General features: G+C 40.4%; 1 protein-coding gene across 2 annotated transcripts in view; it reads left to right on the forward strand.

The window, feature by feature from the left end:
• Positions 1 to 23,699, forward strand: part of LOC129748743 (transcriptional regulator ovo-like) — a 48,644-nt gene extending 24,945 nt beyond the window's left edge. For both annotated transcript variants that reach the window (XM_055743466.1, XM_055743474.1), the window contains exons 3-5: positions 16,056 to 18,088; positions 19,299 to 19,754; positions 20,085 to 23,699. In XM_055743466.1, the coding sequence (XP_055599441.1) occupies positions 16,056 to 18,088; positions 19,299 to 19,754; positions 20,085 to 20,270 (2,675 nt within the window). In that variant the 3' untranslated portion in view covers positions 20,271 to 23,699. The remainder of the gene's footprint in view (positions 1 to 16,055; positions 18,089 to 19,298; positions 19,755 to 20,084) is intronic.
• Positions 23,700 to 23,964: the final 265 nt, after the last annotated feature.

Raw genomic sequence — 23,964 nt, forward strand, 5'->3', positions numbered from 1 at the left:
TTTAAGGTAGTCAGCCAGCTAAGTCAAAAATGGTTCTGAAAGGATCATCGCTGTAGTCGTTAGGAATTTCAAACTGTTGGGGGGTCTATGACACTCCTGAAAACGACTTCATATTGTCCAACTTCAGTGAGACAGGTGCTTCTGATCGCCAATGGATGGAAATGTTTCGGAATGGAATTCCATTCAACAACAGCCGCTCGTATTCTGCGAGCCGGTCGATCATCGGCTAAGTGGCTCAACTTCCACAACACTGTTTATTTTGTTACTGCGTACTCTGTACGTGTATGAAAATCGGGTCTATCCGGCGGACGCGCTGCCATCTGATCGTCATCAGCCAGCACCATTTTGATTGTGATTCAAATCATTAATTCAATTAGCGCGACGACGATCGATTGTCTTGTCTCTCGCCAAAAAAAAACTATGCGAGTTCAACAAATTGTATGGAAATGGATTGTGAAGCGACATTGTTATGATAAGTTCGCTAAGTAGCACCTGTTGTTGGATGTTACTTACTTTAAACAAAAAAGTTGAAACGATCCGGAGAACCACCCTAACCAACTATTGTTGAGCTCGTTCATTAAACCCGTCGTCGTCGATCGCTATAGAATTCGAATAGAATAGAATGCTACCTAGAATGGGTGGCGATGATCCACTTTTTTCTCTCACTCTCAACTGTCGACACTTTTTTCCCGGTTGGGGGAAAACCGATGCCTCTAGTCAATTAACATAGTCGCATTGTTTCCCATCAGTAGCTGGAACACTAGCTCCAAAAAAAAGAAGAACTACCCAACAAGCGCAATAGAATGCCGCTGTCTGTTAAATGAGTCCGAAAAATTTCATCACAAACGGCTACTCTACGGCTATAGAAGATCAGAATCGCCAAACGCACAACAATTGTTTTTATTGGTGAAGCATATTTTTCTGACTTCAAACTCTTTTTTTTTCTTTTCGATCGAGTAACAATCGGCAACAACTGGCTGCTACCTGATTAGAATATGAATCGGGCTACCTAATCGGGAATCTGCGGCACGATCGCTTCCGGGGGGTGTGTATTGGATCATCAATGCGGGTGGGTGCCGAATGGATTCACTACGCCGCGCCGCGGCCAAACTCTCGGAGATTGGTAAGGTACCATCGAGAGTTGGTTGCTGTTTCCCGGTCCAGCCCGGGTTCCAATTCATTCGAAACGGATCGGATTCGATTCGGTGTCCGTCACCATCTTCTAATCCTTGTTGATTGAAAATTGGCAACCCCCAAACGATGGGAAGAGAATTTTTCGACTATCCCAACGAACAGTCGCCGGGCGATGGTGATTTGGCGAAACTGTAACGAAGTGGATCTGCTTTCTGGATGTTTTTCTCCCATTGGGTATTTAAAATGGAATAGTGAGAACCGTGAAAAAATATGCTGAAAAGTAGATTCTACTACATAAGATCAACATTAAAAACTTTTTACATCATAAAGTCAGCTAAAAAACGTAAAATATAAATCCGATCAGAAAGCGCATAGAATGAAAAACATGCATGTTTCCTACAATCTTCGTATAGAGCAGTTGGAAAAATATACTACTGATGAGAAGAGAAGAAAGCTTGTTAGTGTCGGTCCGGCATAGTCATTATTGGAGTATACTCTGATTTGAGGGTCATATTCGTGAAATATCTTTCAATTATAGAGTACTAATTACACTTGGCTTCAGGCCCTGGATAAAACTTTTTGTTATCTGTCTAAATCTAGTCGAAATGCGGTGATAATGTTGTCCATTCACTACTAGTCTTTACTTCACATTGTGTAGTATTGGTCGCAAAGACAACTGGAACACAGGGAGGAAGAAAAGGGACTACATAATAGGGAACCCCGAATAATCTTCCTTATGTGAGTATAAAAGGGATTATTTTAGTAAGCAATTCAAAATTTTAGAACTTAATAATTTTGAATTTCTTTGCTTCCCATCCCTGGTCATCGACCATGGATATAACGCCATTGCTCACTCTTGATAAGATAAATTAAGAAGAAAGAACGTTATTGTAAAATCCATGCAATCATTGGAACTTTACCCTTTCCAAATATTTCATGGTAAATATTTAGATATACTTTTGAACTTACGAAAAAGGGAACCGAAAATTTCTTTGAAAGTCCACTTCCTTACATAAACCTTACTAATAAATGCATGGCATGCATGGCGTTTGCCCTTCTATAGAAGATGTTTTTTTTTTCTAATCGCAGTACTCTGAAAAGTTTTCACACACACGCACGTGGATTACAAAAAGTGATGAACATAATTTTTTTTTGAAAATCTGAAAGCATAAAAAAAGGGTTTCCTTGAGAAATTTCCAAAAACATTAATTAATTTTAATTCACGTATGATAACTATTATTGAGCCAGCTTTAAATAAAACTCTTGATATTGGTTTGACTTGTTTATTGTTGGACGTCTCGAGAGATTCTGACATGATTACCATAACCTCCTGATTTAATTAAATAAGCCGGATTCGTACAGCTCGGCCTTCCTGACAGATTCATCGTCCTCGAAATATAAAATGTATGTAAAGCAAATTTCAATTACAATTTCAAATCACATTTTTCTAGGAAACTATCATTCAAATCTTTATATTAACCATGTGATCCTAGAATCGCGTTTGACTCTTATCAGACAAAGTCACTATTCATTTTTTTTTTCAAATATTCTTCGTTATTTTGCAGTGACCATCTTTGAATTCTATATCCAGCTCCTCAGACCGTTAACTAGTAGAGAGAACGAACTATGCGATCTGTGGCTCCAGCACCACCTGACTCTTGTTATTGGTTTGACGTGTTTATTGTTGGACGTCTCGAGTTATTCAGACATGATTGCAATTTTTGAATACCATAGCCTACTGATTCAACTAAATTAGCCGGATTCCTACAGTAACGAACTCACCAAATAATATTTGCGCCTACAGGGTGTCGACTACCTGGAAAAACCTGGAAAATCAGGGAATTCAATTTGCATCAAGGAAAATCAGGGAACATCAGGGATTTTTTGCACCAATCAGGGAAAAAATAATGATCCGGATTTTATTTGAAGAAATTGAAACGTCATAGTTTATTATCTGCTTAAGAATATGCGGATATGACACTAAGAATGCTATGAAAAAATGTCCTAAGTTCAGCGAAAAGTAAGTTCTGCAATTTCGTATCGAATGCAAAGGAATGCTGAAAGCAGTTGTACTTAAGTTAATGAAACGATCGCCATTAACTTATCCTCTGACCAAGGCCGCCCCTTGCCTTGGCAGTTATCAGCAGCGATACCAAATTCGCCAAAAAACGTTTTGAGAAGACCAATATTGACAGATACTGGACGCGTTAGTGGATCCTCGGCAGATTTAGCAGTACGGCAATATTCCGGAGTGATTGCCAGCGGCGATAAATTCGATAATTATGACCGTAGCAAAGAAAGGCTGGATCATTTTTGGGGTGGAGTGCTAGCAAATGCCAAGTGTCCACAATTCTTCAATATCGTCAAAATGATCTGCTGTCTTTCACATGACAACGCGAATGTTGAACGTGGTTTTTCAGTAAATTCCGAATGTCTCTTTGAAAATATTCGTGAAGAATCAGTGGTGGCTACACAGCAAAAAAAAAATGTAACGATACCCGATGTAATTTTTGAAGATGTTAGTCAATCAATGTATTTCCGAAGATTTTTGATTTAATATTACATCGAAACTCTGTACAAGACATGAACAGGTCACGTAGTGTAATATCACAACCTTATATGCAATATTACATCAAGTAGCCAAGTTCGTCTAATTTGACGTTTAGGCAAATTTCAATATCAAAAAGTTTGAAGAAGATTGCAGAGCTCAGAGGGATTTTTCCTCCCGGTAAGTCATATCAATTTTCCAAAAAAATCATAGCAAAATCATAGATCCTAACTTTTTTCCATTTTTTTTTTTTCGTTTTTAAGGAAATTGAGGTCTAATGCATCAGCCAAAGTAAAAGATCCGGAGACTTTAAACAACTGGATGTGAAGGTGTGTATTTTTTAATTTCTTTTCCACCCTGTGAAATTATTGATTAAATTTTTACAGAGTTGAAGTGTTTCGGTATAAAACCACGGAGTGACATGTTCACCCAAGGAATATCCATTTATAAACACGAAGTTTCATCGACGAGAATTCTGTTACACGTAGAAATATTGACGAGGGATACCGCGGTAACGTTTCATCGAGATGCTGGTAGCCGGAAATTCAGTTCCTGAAGCTGTAAATCTGTAAATTGCGCAGTTTCTGCACCGTGAGATTGTCTGGATTTGGTTGTTGTGAATGCATTCCTTCTTAAAATTTAAGTCGGTTTGCTTAAAAAGGTGTTCGGATCCGTATTCGGATAACCAGAAAAGGGAAGACTTTTTCCACGCTTAGGACAATCTTGATCAGAAAATGTTAATAATTAATAATATAGTGAAATATAATAAATTTAATTTACCAAAAGATAAAAAAAATAAGTATACATCAAGCCTCTGAATAAATTTTTCGAAAATAAATTGCAATTTTAACCTGATTTCATTACCTAATCCCTATATTTACACGTAGGAGAATCTTTAATTTTAATTCTAAGTCACATCTAAATAAATGATCAGTTATCATCAAAAAATAGAAATTCTAAACGAAAATGTAAATTGAAAATGGCTAACGATTTCATCAAAAGTAGTCGGTACATAATTTTCGAGCTCGAACTTGTCTACTAGATTTACTCGTTCAATTTTTTTGTACATCAAAATGATGTAATATTAGATACCATTTGCGACTCAGGTTATGTGCACGTTTTCGATGTAATATCACAAACTTTTTTTGCTGTGTAAACGACAAATCTATGGTGCTGTTTTTTTTATGCTGGAGGGATAAAATCAGTCCAAATTTCCAACAAACTTATTCAGAGAGTTCGGAATTCACATGCTCTGTATTTGGCAGACAAAGATCGCCGCAAAAAGGAAGCTCTTGAATCAGATCAAACAAAGCTGATGAAGCGTCATCGAGAAGCGGAAGCAAAATCGCTTGAGGTGAAACGGAGGAAAATTTTGGAAGACGCACAGAAGAAGGCTGATAGCTTGCAAGAGAAAATTGTTATGCTGAAATCAAAATTTTCTTCAAGTGGATCCGAACTGGCTGATTTATCTTAAAATGTTTAATATTACAAATAATACTTCCATTAAAATTATCGTTATAAATTACTATTCTCGACTCAAAGCTTTCTGTGCCTTTATTTTCGGGGGAAATATATTTTTTATAACTTTAAAATGCTTCCTCAGGTTGTTTTTCAAACATGGAATTTTCTGTAAAAACTACTGGAAAATCAGGGAATTTTATTACCAGATATGAGTCGACACCCTGAAATTCTAAAATTCTTAACTTCACCGAGGGGGACTGTCACCTCCCTGACGATCACTTTTAACGGTTAACACTTCTGGAAGTACAATAATTCAATTTTTTATAACATTTTTAATCAATTTAACCACTTGAACCAACCAAAATTTTCACCGATGGAGTGAAAATAAAACGCGTCCGTTGTCAACGAATCATGGCCTACTGCCATGGCCTACAATCAGTCCTCAATTGTTCAAGTTAGTACCGAAACACTGATGTTTGCCGATCAACAAATCAAATCGAGGAAATTTCCTATAACAACTTGAACGTCGTTGAGCGACCCATGAGAGTTGACCGAGAGCTTGAAATTGGCATGACACCCTAAAATGCATGTGCCTCAAAAGTGATTTTCACTATCTAGAAAACACTTATGTCCGGATTTTTTTTATGTTGTTGACCGCTCTTCTGCCTTGGTTCAAGCAATCATCTGATAAATCCAACACAAATCTTAGACGTAACTCGTATCATCCTACGGTTCAAATTAACTTATGAAATTTTGTCTAGTTCCAGATTGTGATACAATCGTTCATGTGTATTAGGGTAGCAATGGATGTATGGGGAAAATTCCATGACCGAATTGAAAATGAACGATCATTTTTATCTTGTAGATTGGCCCAGAAAACTGACCTGTGTAAAATTTCAGATCAATCGGACTTGAACGAGGGTTGCCTAAAAGTGTTCAAAGTTTCGGTTTTTATCCTCAAAAATCACCAAAGGGGTGGCTGAAGGAAATCGGAAAAATCGAAATTTAATTTGAATGCCAAAGGACTTAAAAATATGTACATAACACGTCAAAATCTGGTGTTCTCTCGAAAAAAAAATTGGTCAAAAGTCGACTTTAGAATTTAAAAAATCACCTAAGGGGAGACCACTGGAAATCCGGAAAATCCCAATTTTAATTTTTATTCCAAATGATTTAGAAATGCATGAAACGTTTAGATCTGTTGTTATCTTGAAACAAAATTTCTGGTCAAAATTGGACTCTCTGGGAAGGCCGATTTTCCGAAACAAATCTCAGAAAGTCGATTTTTGGCTAATTTTTTTTTCGAGATAACACCAGACCTCGACGTTTCGTGCATTTTTAAGTCATTTTGCATCAAAATTAAAATTTCGATTTTTGCGATTTCTTTTGGTGTCGTCCCCTCTTTGGTGATTTTTGAGGTTAAAAAAATCGAAACTTTGAGCACCACTAAATCAAGTCCGATTGAGCTGAAATTTGGCACAGGTCAGTTTTTCGGATCAATCTACTCAATGTATATGGTCGGTTCTCGAAATTCGACATGACCCATTTGGCTGCCACCCTAATGTGTATTTGCGATGAAGTGGGATTTGCAGATTAGCTACAAAAAATTTTGTCAAATTTCCATACAACTTGAGTTTCATTGAGCGACTCTTTAGCATTAACCAAATGGGATGACATTCGGTATGGATCCTCCTTGAAGGTCGTGGAACGATATCTGTTCCCAAGGTTTTGAATTCAGAACACACAGCTTTTTGTAGATAAAAGTTTAAGCGTGTGAACGTTTGAAAAAGTTTTTTATTACCTAACTGTTCATTGGCCCCTCTAGCACCAATTCATGTGAAAATGTAGAAAATTGTGGATTTTTCACTTTGTTCGAGAGGGCTAGTTACAAGTAAGTTACTTCCTAAGCCAATATACGCGAGTTCGAGCCAAAAAATAACCATCGATTACAGTTGTACTGGATAAGTTTTCAACGACTTTCCGCCAACTGCATCATTGCCTAGGAACAGCGCGACTCCAGCCACGTTTGTCTTTCGTTTCGTTTGTAAACTTAGCATCAATTGATTTCCGCTACTAGTGACACAATCGTTGGGGATAGAGATGAAATTTCAATTTGAAGAAAAGTAATGCAAAGTTACAGACCACCGGGATATCGGTAGAAAAATTGGATATTCATTAAATGAAGGACATTTTTGTATAACGTTAGTTAAACTTGAGAAAGAACTCAGAAAGAATCATTACAGTCTAAGTAATTGATAGCAAATGGGATTAAAAAAGCTTGAAAAATCCCAGCTGAAGCTTCAAATTACCTAAAGAAAAAACCAATGCTCGTCCAATTGTTGTTGTGTACTTGAAGTTTTGTCACTATTTCCCGTGCAGATTGTCTGGCTGAGGAAGGAACCCTTATATGCTCGTAACACGACGACGACGACGACGAGACTCGTTCAAGGAAAACCAGTTGGTTGGAACCAACCACAAAAATTAAACATAAATTGCATTTTTCGCTGTTTTGCTGGTTCGCCACTGCCATACTTCTATAATTTGTGGAGGTATAGATGTATTCCTCCTCGCTAGGCTAGCCTCACTACTTTGACTGGGTTGATGGGGAGGAGTGCCCCCAAACCCAAAAAAATCTTTATAGTCATACAAACGTGTATCAACAAGAATTGGCAGGCCCCTCGTTGACACTTCCTTCGCGCTCGCTTGATTAAGCCCGGGGCAAACAGAAAACGATGACGCCAAAATAGCGATCTCTTTTTGCATCTACTTCTTCTAGGTGTCTTGTGGATGCTGGCTGAGGTTATGATGGTGGCTGACGGCGACGGCGACGTCGACGTCGACTGTGAACTTGAAATCTCAATGAAAAACCTATATTAACTTCGTACCGCTTCTGGCCGCCTTGCCGGTTGTGGGCTTAAGTCGATGCCGTGAGGCTAGATGGAGGTGTCTCCGCCGTTTTGCTACTCTACTACCTACCTAGTAGTACAACAAAACGGCACACTCACCCACCGTTCGTTCGTTCGTTCGTTGATGAGAGATTCGTGAGATGACAGTGCGGCGCGGTGGTGATTTCGCGAGGCGGAAGAATGCGTGCGTGAGGGCGGTCGCGATCGAGAGATGGAGACTGGTATGTGGAAGGTGTTGAAGGGTGAGGCAGCAGCAAGCCCGATTTAGCCACGCTAGTTCTGCGGTGAAGGCAAGCTGGTTCCAGTTCTCCACACGATTAGCCTTACCTTATACAAACACACGTTATTGACAATGAAAATCTTCGGGTCCTACTGTCGCACGTTTCATTCCTTTTGTTCCTTCCGCGTGACGCGCCGCGCCTGCGCGTTCGATTTTTATGCAACATCCACTTATTCGATCGGAAGTGATCGTTCGCGCGCAACTTGAAGTGACTTCAAGGGTCCGGTCGCTTTGTCTGTGGCGCGATGATGTGGGACTGCCGCGAGGGTTGGACAGCATTGAACGACTAAATGAATATAGGATTTTGAACGTTTTTTTCCGCTACACACTCCTGAGAATCTCGATGTAGGTCGACGTGTTCGTTAGTTTTTTTTTCTTCTCATTCTTACGTTACATGTGCGGAAAAAAGGAGACCTCATTATTAAGAATCGCAAACGGCAGTGTGCGGCTGACTGAGGAGTTTGATTCTATTGCGAGATAAATGTGCAGGAAGCGTCGACTGCAATAAACGGTAATCAGGAAATCTGTTAGAAGCTACAACAACACACTACTTTCAATGTTGACAGGTTTCGGATTTTTTTTAACCGTTTCCAAGGGAAGCCACTAACTGAAAATGTTTCCGGATGCGACTTCTGATTAAAATGCTAAAAATCGGAAATGTTGATCAGACTCTATCAGATAAACAACAATAACATTTGAAACTTTCGAAACTGGAAAAAACTTATGTGTTAAACCATAATGTTGAAATGAGGTATTCAACGCAGATTTCAGTGGTGGAATAGAATTATCGTTTATACTCTACACTAGCGGTTGTCGCGAATTGCCAATCGTGGGTTTCAACCTCTCCCTTCATTTCTCAGATAGAGAATGTTGAAGACCATCATCGATGGCAAGCTTCCCGCAACACCAAAAATTTTCTCCAGCCATCGGAAATCAGTAGTCACTTTCAACCGCAGCGTAGCTGAATATTGCAAGATGAACTCTTTTAGTGAGCTTCTCCTTCAAATCAAAACCCCGGCGGAAATCGTTGTCCAGCTTGGCCCCAAAGTGCCCGAATGCCCTTCCAGCACTTGGATGCTAGCTGACGCATGCTGACTGTAGCATAGCACAACACCACGAGAGTAACTCTCTCGGCGATCAGCTTCATCCAAGCTCCGCTTCGGTCTTATCCTTCAGTTGGACGGGACCACTTCTCCCTGCGCAGACCAATCTCGGCTTCGGACCCGGAAGTCCTCCTGCCGGCCGTCAGCAAAGAACTCACGCTACTATCCGCAGAGTAACCCTCTCGAAACCCTCCTTGCTGTCTTCGAACTCCAGCACAACGTTACCAGATTGCAAACCGCTCAAGTCCGTAGGGTCGACGAAAATGAAACTTGATGACTTTTTTGTTTTGGTCGTCAGGGGTAGAATTGTCGATTATCCACAGAATCCCTATATTTTTTTCAAAAATCCGTAGGAAATGCTGAAAACCCGTAGATTTAGAGCATCGATCTGTAGCTCCGTAGAAATGCTTAGAATCCGTAGATCTACGGAGAAAACCATAGATATGACTACGCTGCTCTAGCAGCACCGCTGGATGTTCTCTGCGCCTGATTGGCTCCTGTGGTTGACGAACTCCTCTGCACTGGGCGCTGGTACACTCGCTAACCGCAAGTCTTGAGAGTCTCCTGCTAAACCTTTCTTGCAATCCATGCGTATCTGGACCCATAACCTGTTGAAATGAATTATTCAACGCAGGTTTCAGTGATGGTAAAGAGTTATCGTTTATTTGCTACCTCAGTAACGTCTTTACATAGCTACACTCTACACTAGCGATTGTTAATTCCACCAGTGATCATCAATACGCGAAATGCAAATCGTGGGTTTCAACAATAACTGTAGAAGGTCACCCAGATTACAATGTGGAAATTATTGTACATACACACATTTTAATACGTTAATCAATGTGGTTTAAGCATGAAATAAATAGTTACCAAGTGTAGCGTTGAATAGCAATGGGCTCAAGGTAGGCCCCGTTGCTCATTGAGATGAAATGTTTTTTTTTAAATCATAATTCTTGACCTTGGAGATTGGAAGCGTTTTGTTTCGGGTTCAACACCGTATTGGCAGGAGTTACCACTTGTTGGTAGACCCAAGTTCTTCACGAAAAGTTGCATTTCGTGTAATAGGAATAATTCTTTTCGAACATCATTGTGTTTAGAAACTTACATATTCTAAATTACATACTTTAGAATCTACAGGCCTCTCATGAGCTCCATAGGTTCTTGTTTCGTGCAGTGCTTCAAGTTTAGAGCCAAATACTGTTTTCGAAGTCCGGCTACAGGTTTTCTACAAAATAAACTATCTGGTCCTAAAAGTTTATTTACCAAACTTCGGGACCAAATAAGAAGCAAGTAAGTTGCGTAGGGATTTGATTGAGAAAAAATCGTTATATTTTTCAATTGCTAGATGGAGTCCGTTGAGTTCAAATAATTCCACAGCTCAAAACGGGTGTTACATATTGCTCATTTCAGCTTTCTTAAGAATAATATTCACAAACCGCATAATGATAATCTCTCGTCTGTTTCGTAGACATCAACCTTTCAACTCCATAGAGCATTTTCAGAGGCAGGAACAATAGGGAATTAGAAAAAGGCAGTTATGGAAATCTGAAAGTGTACTCCACCTACAGTAGGGTAGCAGCCAAATGGGTCATGTCGAATTTCGAAAACCGACCATATACATTTTGTAGATTTGCCCAAAAAACTGACCTGTTCCAAATTTCGGTTTTTTTGCTACGGAATTTTTACCTCCAAAAACCATCAAGGGGGGGACCGAAGGAAATCGAAAAAATCAAAATTTCAATTTTGATGCCAAATAACATAGATATGCATAAAACTTCGAGATCTAGTGTGTCTTCCTGTTTTCCAAAAAACGGCTAAGTCTCAGAAAGTCGATTTTTGACCAAAAATTTATCGAGATATCACCAGATTTCGACTGTAGCTTTGGTCTGGGCATGTTACTCGAATATTTTGCCACGAGTCATACTCGTGGTTTTCACAAATTAACACAAACGAGATCAGGCTACGCTCAAACTTTTCCAAACCGAACGTTGCACTTTTTCAATAATTTGTTTGCATGTCAAATGGAAGGTTTATGTATCGATTCTGAATGTTTTGTCAGATTCGTGGCAATGAACAGAAATAGTTATTCGTTGCAGTTCATTTACTTTCTAGGGAGATTTGTTTCTTCTATGCAAAAATTGGCAATTGGAAAAAATCCATCCCACAAGTCTAATTGTGGTTCCTACCTACGGCACAAATTGATGACCATGAGTCACGCTCGTACTTTAAATTAAAAAAAAAAACAAAAATATTAATAAACTCTTCAAAAAACCATGAAATGATTTAAAAGAATTAAATTTTTCTTTATTTCAATATACTGCACGAGTCAGACTCGTGTTTTATTGCTGAAGAGTACAAATTACTCAAAATCACTATTTCCTCAGACCTAAGTACAAGTGCTCTTCAAGGAGAAAGACTTAAATAACAGTGGAAATATGGTTATTTTAACCTGCAATGACTCTAAATTAGACTTTAGCATTAGGTTAAAATTCATCGATTGTATTTACTAGTTCTAATACACCGATTGTTCTGCACAATTTCTCCACCACGAGTCTAGCTCGCGTCTCTTTCTCTGACTCAGACTGCTCAGCGACTTGTAGTTATGAAACAATTCAAATATTTTTAACCACCTGTTAAACTTGAACGTCAGGATGTGATTTTTGGCTTTGCAGTTATTCTGAAAGAGACAAACTTCGGTAAAATGTATGGTGAAACAATAACCGCTACTGTCATGTTACAGTTATCAGCCAACAGGCACATGTAACATGTAAAGCAACAGCAATGGTGACCTCTTTTTCCTTCGGAAAGAAACAAACATTTGCAAAACGTTTTATAATGATGACATTTTGCTACGTTACAGTGACTGATCGTTTAATAGAAGTATGTGTGTTTATGTGTGTTTATGTGCATTTACCCTGCTGTTTCCCGTTCTGTCAAGTGAGGTCTTCATTCTATTTTTTTTTTTCAACATAGGAAGGCTCAAACCTCCCGAAGAAAAGCAGGGGAAAAGCGGGGAAAAATTCGAAAAAAAACACAACAGCGCAACAGATGATTTCATAACAGTTTTTCCACGAATTATACGCCGCTACCGGTTGTTGTTGTCTTACAGGACTTGAACCCAACAACCAACAACCAACCATGCATCGAAAGAACTTAAAATTGGATAATTGCCCTTGCTCCTTCACGGTCGGTTTATGTTTTCAAACAACAACTACAATTCTTGAGTCTTGAGTTACTGAAGAATACCGATGAAAGGGGAAGAGGAAACAAAAACATGACTTTTCTTTGCAAATTTGCTGCTGCCCTTCTGCTGGACTCCCGGGAAGAGCATAAAAGAAAACGGGGGGACGACGGACATATGTTGCGAAACCGATCGGAGAAAAGAACTTGTGAGCCATATGGGCGAGACCCCGGCCCCGAGGAGAGTGCGTGAGAAAGGAGTACTTTTCTTCGAAATGAACAACAACAAAAAACTACCCATTAGGAATGCGGCAAACAATAAGCGGAATCATCAACGCAACAATAACACAACAACTGTTTGACCTTAAGACATGCCGTTAACACAACAAAAGTAGGCGATGACGCGAAAAGAATTGAAAGCACCGAAAAAAAATACAACCGGAAAGATCTCTCACCCCCTTCTCACTTCCATTCCATCCAATTTCCTTTTGCACGCTCAATTCATGAAAAAAAAAACGCAGCAACCGGGAAGCAGTAGCAGCAACAAGTGTTTCGTTCACTTTCTTCCTGTTTCCACGTTTTTTTTTTCTTTACAAGAAACACACTGGAAGAAAAAAACATATGTTCCCTTAATTAGCTTTCTTGAGCCGTTGGATTATTTCCGAATTTCTCAACTTCCCGAATAAATTGCCCAACTCAACTTCTGCCCAATCTCCCCAAAACTAATCGTCTTCAAATCGACTTTTTTCCACCTATTTCCTCGATTGATCAAATGCTGCGACCGGTAGCCGGCAACCAATCAACCGTCGCAACTAACCAGTTCAGTCCAGTCCAGTCGAGTAGAAAGAAATTTCCATTCCTTCCTTGCTTGGTTGTTCTTTTTTATTAGTTTTTTTGTAGCTAAATCCATCATCAATTCTTGAATTCCATCCAGCGTTTGTGTGTTTCCTTTCTTTATAACCGAACACCTCTCGTCTTCGACGTCCGTCTCACAAGAATCAACTCTCCGAGAAAAAAACCGGTTTACTCGACGAGTTCCAGTTGTGTTGTGCCTCCTCTTGTGGAAGAAGCTAAAAAAAAACAACATTATTCCACCAAAAGTGTTGGCCTCCATATTTTCGCCGAGTCTCTCTCTCTGCCTTGAATAATCATCATCGGTAGGATCCGTTCTATCGAAAGAAAAAAAAAAAGGAATGAGATTCCGTTCGCTTTGTGCAAGGTTCTGTTGGTGGCGGCAGATTTTTACTGTGGATGGTGTCCATCGTCGTCGTCGTCCTCCGTTAAATTTTACGGCTTTTTCGTGTTTTGGTCCCGGTCCCGGTCCGGTTCGGTGGGTTGAGTTTTATTATCACCAAAGCACATTTGTCAGTGGAGGGATTCATTTCTGGGGAGTTATTTTTTTCCCTCCCTGTATTAATTTCCCTCCTTCAAGGAAAACACAAACGATGTCAATGCGTGGCTTGTGGCGCATAAGCGACGAACCTGTTTTGAATTTATTTAGGTTTTTTTTCCTTGTGTTTGATCTAGTTTCGATTTTTTTTTCTCTGAAGGTTGCATCTTCTTTTGAGAAAAAATAAAGGATTTTAATTTTATCGTTTGCAGATATCTTAAATGGGGAAGGTGTTTCCGAACTGCTAGAAATTTATCAGATTTTATGTTGATTTGTGATTATCAGAATTTGCATCCAAGAAGTCGAGGCGGCTTTTTTGTTGTTGTTTACTAAAATTCCTTCAAATGCTCGTTAAAAATTAGCCACCTGCTGGGTATTAACGAAAACCTGCGGAATATTTCGTCGAAGATGGTTCTCAGTTTTTGCACGTTTCGGCCATCACGATCCTAATTTGAATGATCCTTTCACCAAACTAGCAACTTTTCTTTGGCCTTTCTAATGGAACGCAAAACCTGAACAAAAAACTAAACTAAAACTAAAAATTCTGTGCAGCTTCAGCGAGTCGTTTGTTGGGATTTCATAATCTGCCAGACCGTTTTGGATGGTATTAACGAAAACCTGCGGAATTTTTCCTTCGAAGATGGTTTTCAGTTCTTGAATGTTTCGGCCATCACGATCCAAACAATCCTAATTTGGATGAACCTTTCACCCAACGAGAAACATTTCTTACGCCTTTCTGATGGGACGCAGAATCTGAACAAAAAACTTTTCTTAGGGTGAGTTTTTATGGAAATTGGTGTGACGTTTTTGAGACCTGGAATAATAAACTGAAAATTCTGTACAGCTTCAGCAAGTCGTTTGTTAGGATTGTTAGGCTAATCTGCCAGACCGTTTTGGATGTTCAAGAACAACTGTCTCAAGTTTCAGAGCTTTAGAAATAATACAGTTTCTCACAATTAACACGGTTAATTTTTAATGTTTATGGTTTATATCACCTTACAAAATGATCCTTTTCACTTTTTGACGATTTTCAAACTCTGATTCAGTTAGATACATGTCATTGAAAGCGATTTGAGTTACGGCTATTAAACTAAGAAATTTTACGGATAAAAAACACGTGCGTTTCTGATTCGACGATGCCTACTATACTTTCAAAAAACTTCGATTTTGTGCCAAATTGACAAAAAAAGTAATTCATTGTTGCGATTTTCTTAGGCCGTAGATGATAAAGCCATGCAATTTTTTAGTTTTAAATCATTCACGTGATCACACTCATCACATTAGTGCAGTTTTCTGTGCCCTTCTTAACCCCGAACTAGCTAGAACGAAAACCCCCTTTTTAATAAAAATAAACATACTGACTAATGCGGGCGGCGGATGGGCATCTGTGCGAAATTAGATCACTGTCAAGAACAACGCGATCTTATCTGCACGCAATTGTGGTGGGACCCACCAGTAGAGCCCCATATTCACACACCCCGACGACCGAGAACAATTCTGAGAAAAACTGACCCCCCTGGACGAAGACGACGACGACGACGACGACGCTCGGCTAGTGGAGGGGTGGTGAGTACCCATGTTAAGAGCGTTAAAGGTTAGGAACACAAAAAAGCAAGTACATAGGGTTAGGTATGCCTCCGAAAAAAACTGACTTTAATCTAGGTTTTTATGGTGGGATCGCATACGAGTAAAACAATAAAACCACATTCGCTCGCAACCTACCCTTGCTCTGCTTTCGCATCAGTGGCGCGGCACCCTGCATGATAATCGTGATTGCTGTTGCTTAATGATGAAGATGATGATGGCTGGCTATGCAGATGCGGACAAACTTACTTGGTTCTAGAAAAAGCAAGCGCGAAATTGCATGTTACCGAGCTACCTTGCCTACCATTGTACTTATTGAGAGAGAGCTACCATAATAAAAGCAGCTCTAAGCAAGCCATGGCGATGACCCTTCCTTGATCTGTTTTGCCCATTTCATTCGTTCTAAAGAATTATTGGATGCTTCAATTGAAACTTTACTAATGGGTTTTTTTTCTTCCCATCATTTCAGATCGCGACATCTTCAGCGAGGAAAATCGTTTGAGTCCACCATGCCGGGAGAGTTCCTCCTCGCCGGCGACCTCGATCTTCTCGTCGGTGGTCCAGGCCGCCCAAAATCTGGCCCTGAACAACAGTCACCACAGCACAGCTGCCCCGCTATTCCTGCAGCGCACATTCGCCAAAGATCAGCAAACACCACCACCCCAACAACCACCACAACCAGTGGTCGAACCGCACCCGATCCGTCGGTTCTTCTCGTCCATACACGGCGGGGACATCCCGTACGGTGGTCTCAGCAATCTGGTGCTTGGGGCTCCCAGCCGTCCCCACACCAAGGCAGAATGCAAAGAGTACCCGGTGCCGGTGGAGAGCCGGAGACCGCCGACTCCTCCCCACAGGCCACAGTTGGATAAGAAAGAACCTCACAGTACGGTCGAGCAGCCCTCGATCCGACGGGAAGAACGTAACGTCCTCACCGAGGAACGTCCAGTGATTTCGGTTGAGCCAAAATCACCTCCGCCCAAAGATCGCGTTCCGACGCCCCCGCCGGCACCGGAACCCGTGGTACGATGCTCCGTTATTCAGAGAGCTCCGACGGCGCTTGTGTCCCCTCGGAGAACTCCAGTGGTTCCAAGCCCGGAGTCCAGTCCCAAAGCTGTTGATCTGAAAGTGCGCCCTCCCGAGATCGAACCGGAACAGGAACAACCAATCGATTACCACATACCAAAACGTTCCGATGGCGATGCCAAGGAAGAGTCGAAAAAGGAAGATGAAGAGCGAGAAATGCGCATGCGAGAAGCTAGGAAAGCAGCAATCCTTCGAAGACATTTGCTCTCGATGAGGGCGTATCGGTTCGGAAAACTCAACGGAATCATGCAGGCCGCAGCTGGCCATGGACGATCATCCGGTGGAGGTAGCCAAGCCAGTGGAGGCCACAGCAGTGGCAGCAACAACATAAACTTTTCTGGATCCGGATCCGGAGGTCTCGGAAGCAGCTCCGGTGGAAGTGGTGGTGGTGCGATTGGCGGTGGAGGTGCAGGCGGTGGCATGGGAGGACGTGACGGCCGTTCCAACTACGGACCAAACAGTCCCCCAACCGGATCCCTTCCACCTTTCTACGAAAGCTTGAAGGGGGGCAGTGCCGGACTCAACGGATATAACGCAAACGGAGGCTTCCTAAACAGTAGCTGGAACAACATGGATTGCGATACCACCCAGGATTTGGCCAACCTTGGAGCCTACACGGACGCTAACGGGAACAGTAGTAGTAACCCGTCCAAACAATACTCAATGTTACAGAATGCCTACGGGATAGCCCTCAAGGACGAAGCCGATCTGGACTACGACTCAAAGATCGATTCCCTATCGAATCTCTACGGCAACTATGACGTCAACGATTCCATGATGGTCGATATGAACGGAGTCGGTGTTGATCCGCTCCAGTTTACCGCCACACTCACATTCTCCTCCCAAAGTGACAACGCTCTGCTCGATAGCCTAACAGATGCTGTCGATCTGAGTCACTTCCTGAATCGGCTTCCCTCGGATGAACAGTCCAGTAGCTGTAACGACCTCGAACTTACCTCAACACCCTCTCTAACCCCAGACTCCGTATCGACATCGCTCCAACCAGTAGATCCCCACGAGGGACTTGATCAATATCCGGACCACCTTCTGCTATCCCGTAGCTACAACCCCGCATTCAACAACAATAACAACAACCACAAATACGGCCTACCATCCGTCGAAAACCCACCCAGCTACCACCAGTTCCAGTCCCACAGCAGTTTCGATCTGGACTCCCACAGCAATCTGTCCCTTCCATCTCCCAGCAGTAATTCGCTGCAATCGGCATCGTCCTCATCATCGCCACCATCCTCCTCATCATCTTCGGTAGCAGCAGCCGCAGCCGCAGCAGCTGCCGCCCTTGCCGCTGGACTCCCGCCCTCCGGCCACGGTGGACACCACCTAACGCCCCTCGGTGCCCAAGCCAACGGAGGATCATCCACACCGCAGCTCGGCGTCGGATCATCGCTACCAAACGTAAGTCGTAACAACCGCTCCCCCTCCACGACGAGGGTGGCTCGTGGCACCCTCGCGTCATCATCGTTCTATCACATTTCCTCTTCCGCCGTGTCGTCCAAATCGGTCTCGCCGGCACCGTCCTCCTGTGGCGGTGACGGTGTGGCGGAATCTTCGTCATCCTCCTCCTCCTCGGCCCTTTCGCCGATCGTGGCTGACGTCAAATTGAACGTTTTACAGCAAAGGGTAAGCGGTTTCGAATCGTTACGAGTCTGTTTTTGTCCTCTCTTGATTTTTTTTGTTTGTTTGTACCCACCCTAGTTTGTTTTCTTCCAAAACACACTCTCTCTCACATACCGTGTTGTGTTGAATCGATTCAACATCACACTAACAGACACACTCATCTTTCTTTTAAAGTAGATTTTAATTTGATTCGAGTCGATTTAGCTTAACCATTACTACAAAATTAGACAAAAACAATACATGACATAAATAGACCCATGCGTTGTTACGGCTACCATTTACTGTACAAATGATTGATTTTTGTTACTTGTTTCCTCTCGGTGTCTTTTGTTGCGGGATCTGGGCGACTTTCTTTTGCTATCGCTTTTGTTATGTTTCTGCATCTTTCGTTCTGTTTTCAAAGTTTTTTGAGGACTTGTTCTGTGGATTTTTTTTTCAAAATATTATGTCAAAACTAACAATATATTCACCAAGTAATAATGAGTTTGTTAGAAAAGTTCTACAATTCAAACCACAAGCCACACTCGTAACAAACTAAAGCCACCAGTTCAACTCGTGGTAACGAATTTGTCCAATACACAAAAAGCACGAGTCTGACTCGTGTTGAATGATGTGTGTCATGAACAGAACTAAGAGTCACATTCTTAACAAGAATCACACGCGTGGTAATAAAAATGTTTCACATTCTAAAGCCACGTATTTTGTACAGATCCATCACAACATCCGACTTTACGAAGGCATCTTACAATAGCTTTTCAGATTTTAGAATGACACATAAGTCTTTGATGAACAAAGCTAAAGTAAAAGATTCCAATTTGCTCCCTTAAAAACTCCAGAACTGATTAGGAAAGGTTTAATGCTATTATTACTAAACCCCACTGCTGAACAAGTTCTCTTTTCTCCTCTTTTGTGAAAAAATACTTTTCAATTTTCAAATAGAACAACTTTGATAAATTAATCAAACTTTCTCTTTTTCCCCAAAACGCAGCTCGGTTTGCCGACGGAGGTTCAGCTGGAGTTCGTCAACGGAGGCCACGGGATCAAAAACCCGCTGGCCGTTGAGAACGTCCCCGGGCGGTTACGGGACGAGGACAAGCACCACACCAAGCTGCTGCAGTCGACGGAGGTGATCAAGGCCGATGACGGCTCGGACCAGAACAAGTTCGTCTGTCGGATCTGCCAGAAGAGCTTCACCCTGCAACGGTTGCTAAATCGACACATGAAGTGCCACTCGGACGTCAAGCGGTACCTGTGTACGTTCTGCGGCAAGGGATTCAACGATACATTCGACCTAAAACGACACACCCGGACGCATACCGGCGTGCGGCCGTACAAGTGCAATCTGTGTGAGAAGTCTTTCACCCAGCGCTGTTCGCTGGAATCGCACTGCCTGAAGGTGCACGGCGTCCAGCATCAGTACGCGTACAAGGAGCGGCGCACGAAGGTGAGTTTCTTCCCAACCCTAAAAACCTAAAATTCGAGCATCGGCTACACGGACTTGGCCGGCATTGCTATTGGTTCATGTAATAAATAAATTAAGATTCCCAAACCAGTAAAAGAAAACTCTATACTGCTTGCTCCTGGCAACTCTAATTTGTTTAATTTTGCAGAGTTGATAATCTCCAATCAATCACAGAAATTATCCATAAACCAACGACTCAAGCTTTCAAAGTGCTGCCATCTGTTAGTCGGAATCAAAAACTTTTCTCTTTTTCAATCTCAGATGATCAAAACAGCATCGCTAATCTCTTGTCTTCTTTCCATCAACCCACAGATGTACGTGTGCGAGGAGTGCGGCCACACGACGAACGAGCCGGAGGTGCACTATCTGCACCTGAAGGATAACCACCCGTACTCGCCGGCCCTGCTCAAGTTCTACGACAAGCGCCACTTCAAGTTCACCAACTCGCAGTTTGCCAACAACCTGCTCGGGTCGTTCCCGATGCCGGTGCAAAACTAGGCACGCACCCAGCATGCAAGTAATTGATTCCGGCTCCTTTTGAGGTCGGTCGATCAGGACGACGAGACGTGATCATCCTGTTTTCTTTTTATTATTATTAAAGTTGTCTCCTTCTTTTGTGAACGATTACTAGTTGATAGGTGTAAAGTTTAGGAGCAAAACAGCAACTAGGAGGAGAGATAAAAGGAGAAAAAATCGAGAGAGTTAGTTTTAATCAACAGTTATAAGTCTAAACAGTAGAGAACACAAACAAACAAAAAACACTAACAATTATTTATTTGCTGCAATATTATTTTATATTACTACTAACTATCGTTATTTTAGGAAAAACAAAAAAAACGTGTTAAGACTTAGAACAGAACCAGAAGAATTATTAAAAAACTAAGCGGCTAGGAAAATTGAATTGCGAATCGGAATGGCAGTAGCTGAAAAGAAATGATTATAAAACATTTTTAGAATGATCCCTTTTTTATAAATTTGATTTCTAGAGAAAAAAAAGGAAGCCGTCTGGTACAGCTTATCATTTAGCATTAAAAGCATGCGAAAAAGTATGTTAGAAAATAAACATAAAAAATGTCAACCGTAAATTTGTGAAAAGGTTAAAATTAATTTTCTTGGATTAATCATTTTGACCAAAACCGAAAATTTGTCGATGATTTTTTTTTAAATTAATACTTTTAGAACGTATTCCGTTCGCCAAATCGCATAAGTTCTGTTGGTTTGTTTTGATTATTAATGTAGATCAGTGCTGCTCATTTCCTTGAATATTATTCTCTTACAAAAAGCAAGTTGTACGTAAAAAAACATAACCTTTGCCCCAAGTTCAACTGAAAAAATAAGTCATCAAATCAAATAACTCGAACAGCAAGATTTTTTGATGGGGGTTGTTCAGAATGAAACTAAAAGAAAACAATCGATACAAATCAAAACACATGGAATAGAACCGAAAAAGTCTGAGTAGAGATAAATTTCTTTTAAATCAAGAGAGAAAACAAAAACAAACTTAATCAATCAGTAGGAAGCATTTCAATGTTGATGGAAGGTTACAATAAAGAAAAGAAAAAAAAAACTAAAATCAAAACAGTCGATATCAACTCATTAAACTCACTTAGGCACTAAGTTAGGAAACGATCGATCGTAAACGCGTGTATAGTGTAAGTGTAAGTGGCAGTTATTTTTTCGTTTTTTCCACTATCCGACAAAAACTGTGAAAAAGCGATGATAAAACTGTTAGTTTGACTTTTCCAGGTTCAATTTTCTTGTACCGTTTTATTTTGGGTTTTTCAAGTTGTTGCCTTGTCGTTTCTGTTTTGTTTCCTACTTCGTTCGAAGGAACCAGAAGGCTGTAATTAAAGTTCTTGAATATTTTATCTCGCCGAATCGAACGAAGGCAACAGCAACGACAACAAAAATTGAAGCGGGACACGGGAACGAACGGAGGAACCTTCACGTAATTTGAATGATATTAATTTTCAAGAAAATAAAAATGGATCAGTTTTTGGTTCCGCGATCGCGCGGTACCAATCATCAATTTGCTGATCGTTCACTCTCGCGAAGAGCAATACACACTAATACGACAACCAACACACGCAAAACACTTGCAAAACTCTCTCATGGCGAGGACGAAGCAAGGGGAAAACGAGAAAAAAAGACATAATCGCAAATCCAATCAAAGTATATCGGGGTTTTTTGTGCAATCACTTTTTTTGGTGTCGGAATAATTACAATTACGATTTTAGTCTGTAAAAATGATTACCTTAAGTAGGGAGAGAAAGACAACATACTGAACAAACTCAAACATGGAGGAACCGGTGATCCGTATAGAATCTCGACACGTTTTCCTTTTCTTCGGTTGTAAAAATTAAAACTGGAAAACGCGCAGCCCTGCGCTGCTAAATTGAAAGTTGGCTTGTGAACGCGTTCCAAGTTTAGGAAAAGCTCTAAATTCCAAAGCTCTGTCAGATCGAGGCAAGCTAGGGTGGATTTCCACCCTTTTTCATCAGACACACAGACAAAAGGACAAAACACTCTCGAAAGAAAAGAGAAATGTTGGAAAAAAACTTAAAACATTAAGATAGAAACAATATGAGTACCTTTTTATCTAGTTTGTAAGGCGACACACTAAAGCGGTTTGTTTGCGTTAAATTATACATTCCTTATTGCAAACTAATGGAACAGAAAAAATGAAAAAACATAATGAAATCAAACACCACCCTCTATGCGGTAAGCTTCGAAAACGACGAAAGAAGGGTGTGCGTGAAACAATATACTCTCTTGTAAATTAATCTCAGTTCTTCCTTTCGATCGGCTCTGATCGTTTTTAACTTTAATATTTCCTTCCAACCTTCCTGGAGCTAAACTGGCTCCTTACTATTATACTCTCATGATGTTAGTGTAAATCTGTAGTTTATCATACTCTTATCGTTATCTTTTCTTATTTTCATTATACTTAATTATTATTATTATTTTGTACCTTAGGCTGTACATTTCATTTCCTCTTCCGTGCTAGGTAGCTCAGTTATTGCGGAGTTGTTGATTGATTTCCCGCAAATTCTAAGGGCTATTGAGAGAGTGAGACAATTTTCAAAAATTGTTTGCAACTTTTTTTTTACCTTAGGGTCTTTAGTTTCGGAATTGTGAGAGTAAAAATGATTATTAGAAATTAAACTGTGCTACACAATGTTACTCTTAGTCCATTCGCTAGTTTAATTTTCAAAAGAGTCAAAGAACAAAAACACTAACAGAAAAAACCCAATTACAAATTACGACCCACAAGAAGCGAAGCAATCTTTCCATGGCTTTAACATTTGTTTCTTCAAGATAAAAAAAAAACCTTAGTAGACTTACTTAAATACTTTATTCCCCCCTTTTGGTTAACTCGCTTTTTTGGTTTGTTTCGTAAAAAAAACTGTTTGATGAAAGGCTTGAATCATACTCCCAAAATGTGTAGCTTGTTGGAGCTAAGAAAAAATTCCAAAAATAAAAAAATGAACAAATTAAAAAAGAGATGAATAAGCTTAATAGAAATTGTAATTTCAATCAAACAAAAGTTAGAAGTTGAAGATTGACAACAACAAGGAAAACCAATCGTTGCATTTATTATTCAGTTATATTCTCATGTAATTGTAGAACAAAGGAACAAACAAATATACAAAAGAAAACAAACAAAAAAAAATTGGCGCGACAAACAAAGGCAAAAAATTATTAATATACATATGAACAATAAACTGATCTATGCGATATAAAAGTGGAAATTTTGGCGAGGGAGACCGAGACAGACAGAATAGACACACCCACACACGAGGTAGGAACGATGAATACACGTGATGTTACTTCGACTATACGCGGAGTGATGTAACATTTTTGAAGAGTTATACAAGAAAGTAATTTAAAAAAAAAATAAAAAAAAACATTACATTCAATGTTAGATGTGAATAAATAAAAAATAACAGTTTTGCCTTATTTTGATGACAAATCAACTATCTTACCTATCGGTGGATTGATCTCGATGGATCTTTGCGAATTGAGGATATCAATTTCGGCGAAAATGCAATAAACAGGCCGATACTTAAACGCCTGTGTGTATGCAACACATTAATGTGGACCCCATGCTGATCAGCAAAATCAACTGTGGTGTTTTCAAATCAATCAACAAACATCATTTTGATGATGATTTAGAGTTTGATTAGCAGTT

Source organism: Uranotaenia lowii, chromosome 1, assembly GCF_029784155.1.
Source record: "Uranotaenia lowii strain MFRU-FL chromosome 1, ASM2978415v1, whole genome shotgun sequence".
Classification (NCBI taxonomy): Eukaryota; Metazoa; Arthropoda; class Insecta; order Diptera; family Culicidae; genus Uranotaenia; species Uranotaenia lowii.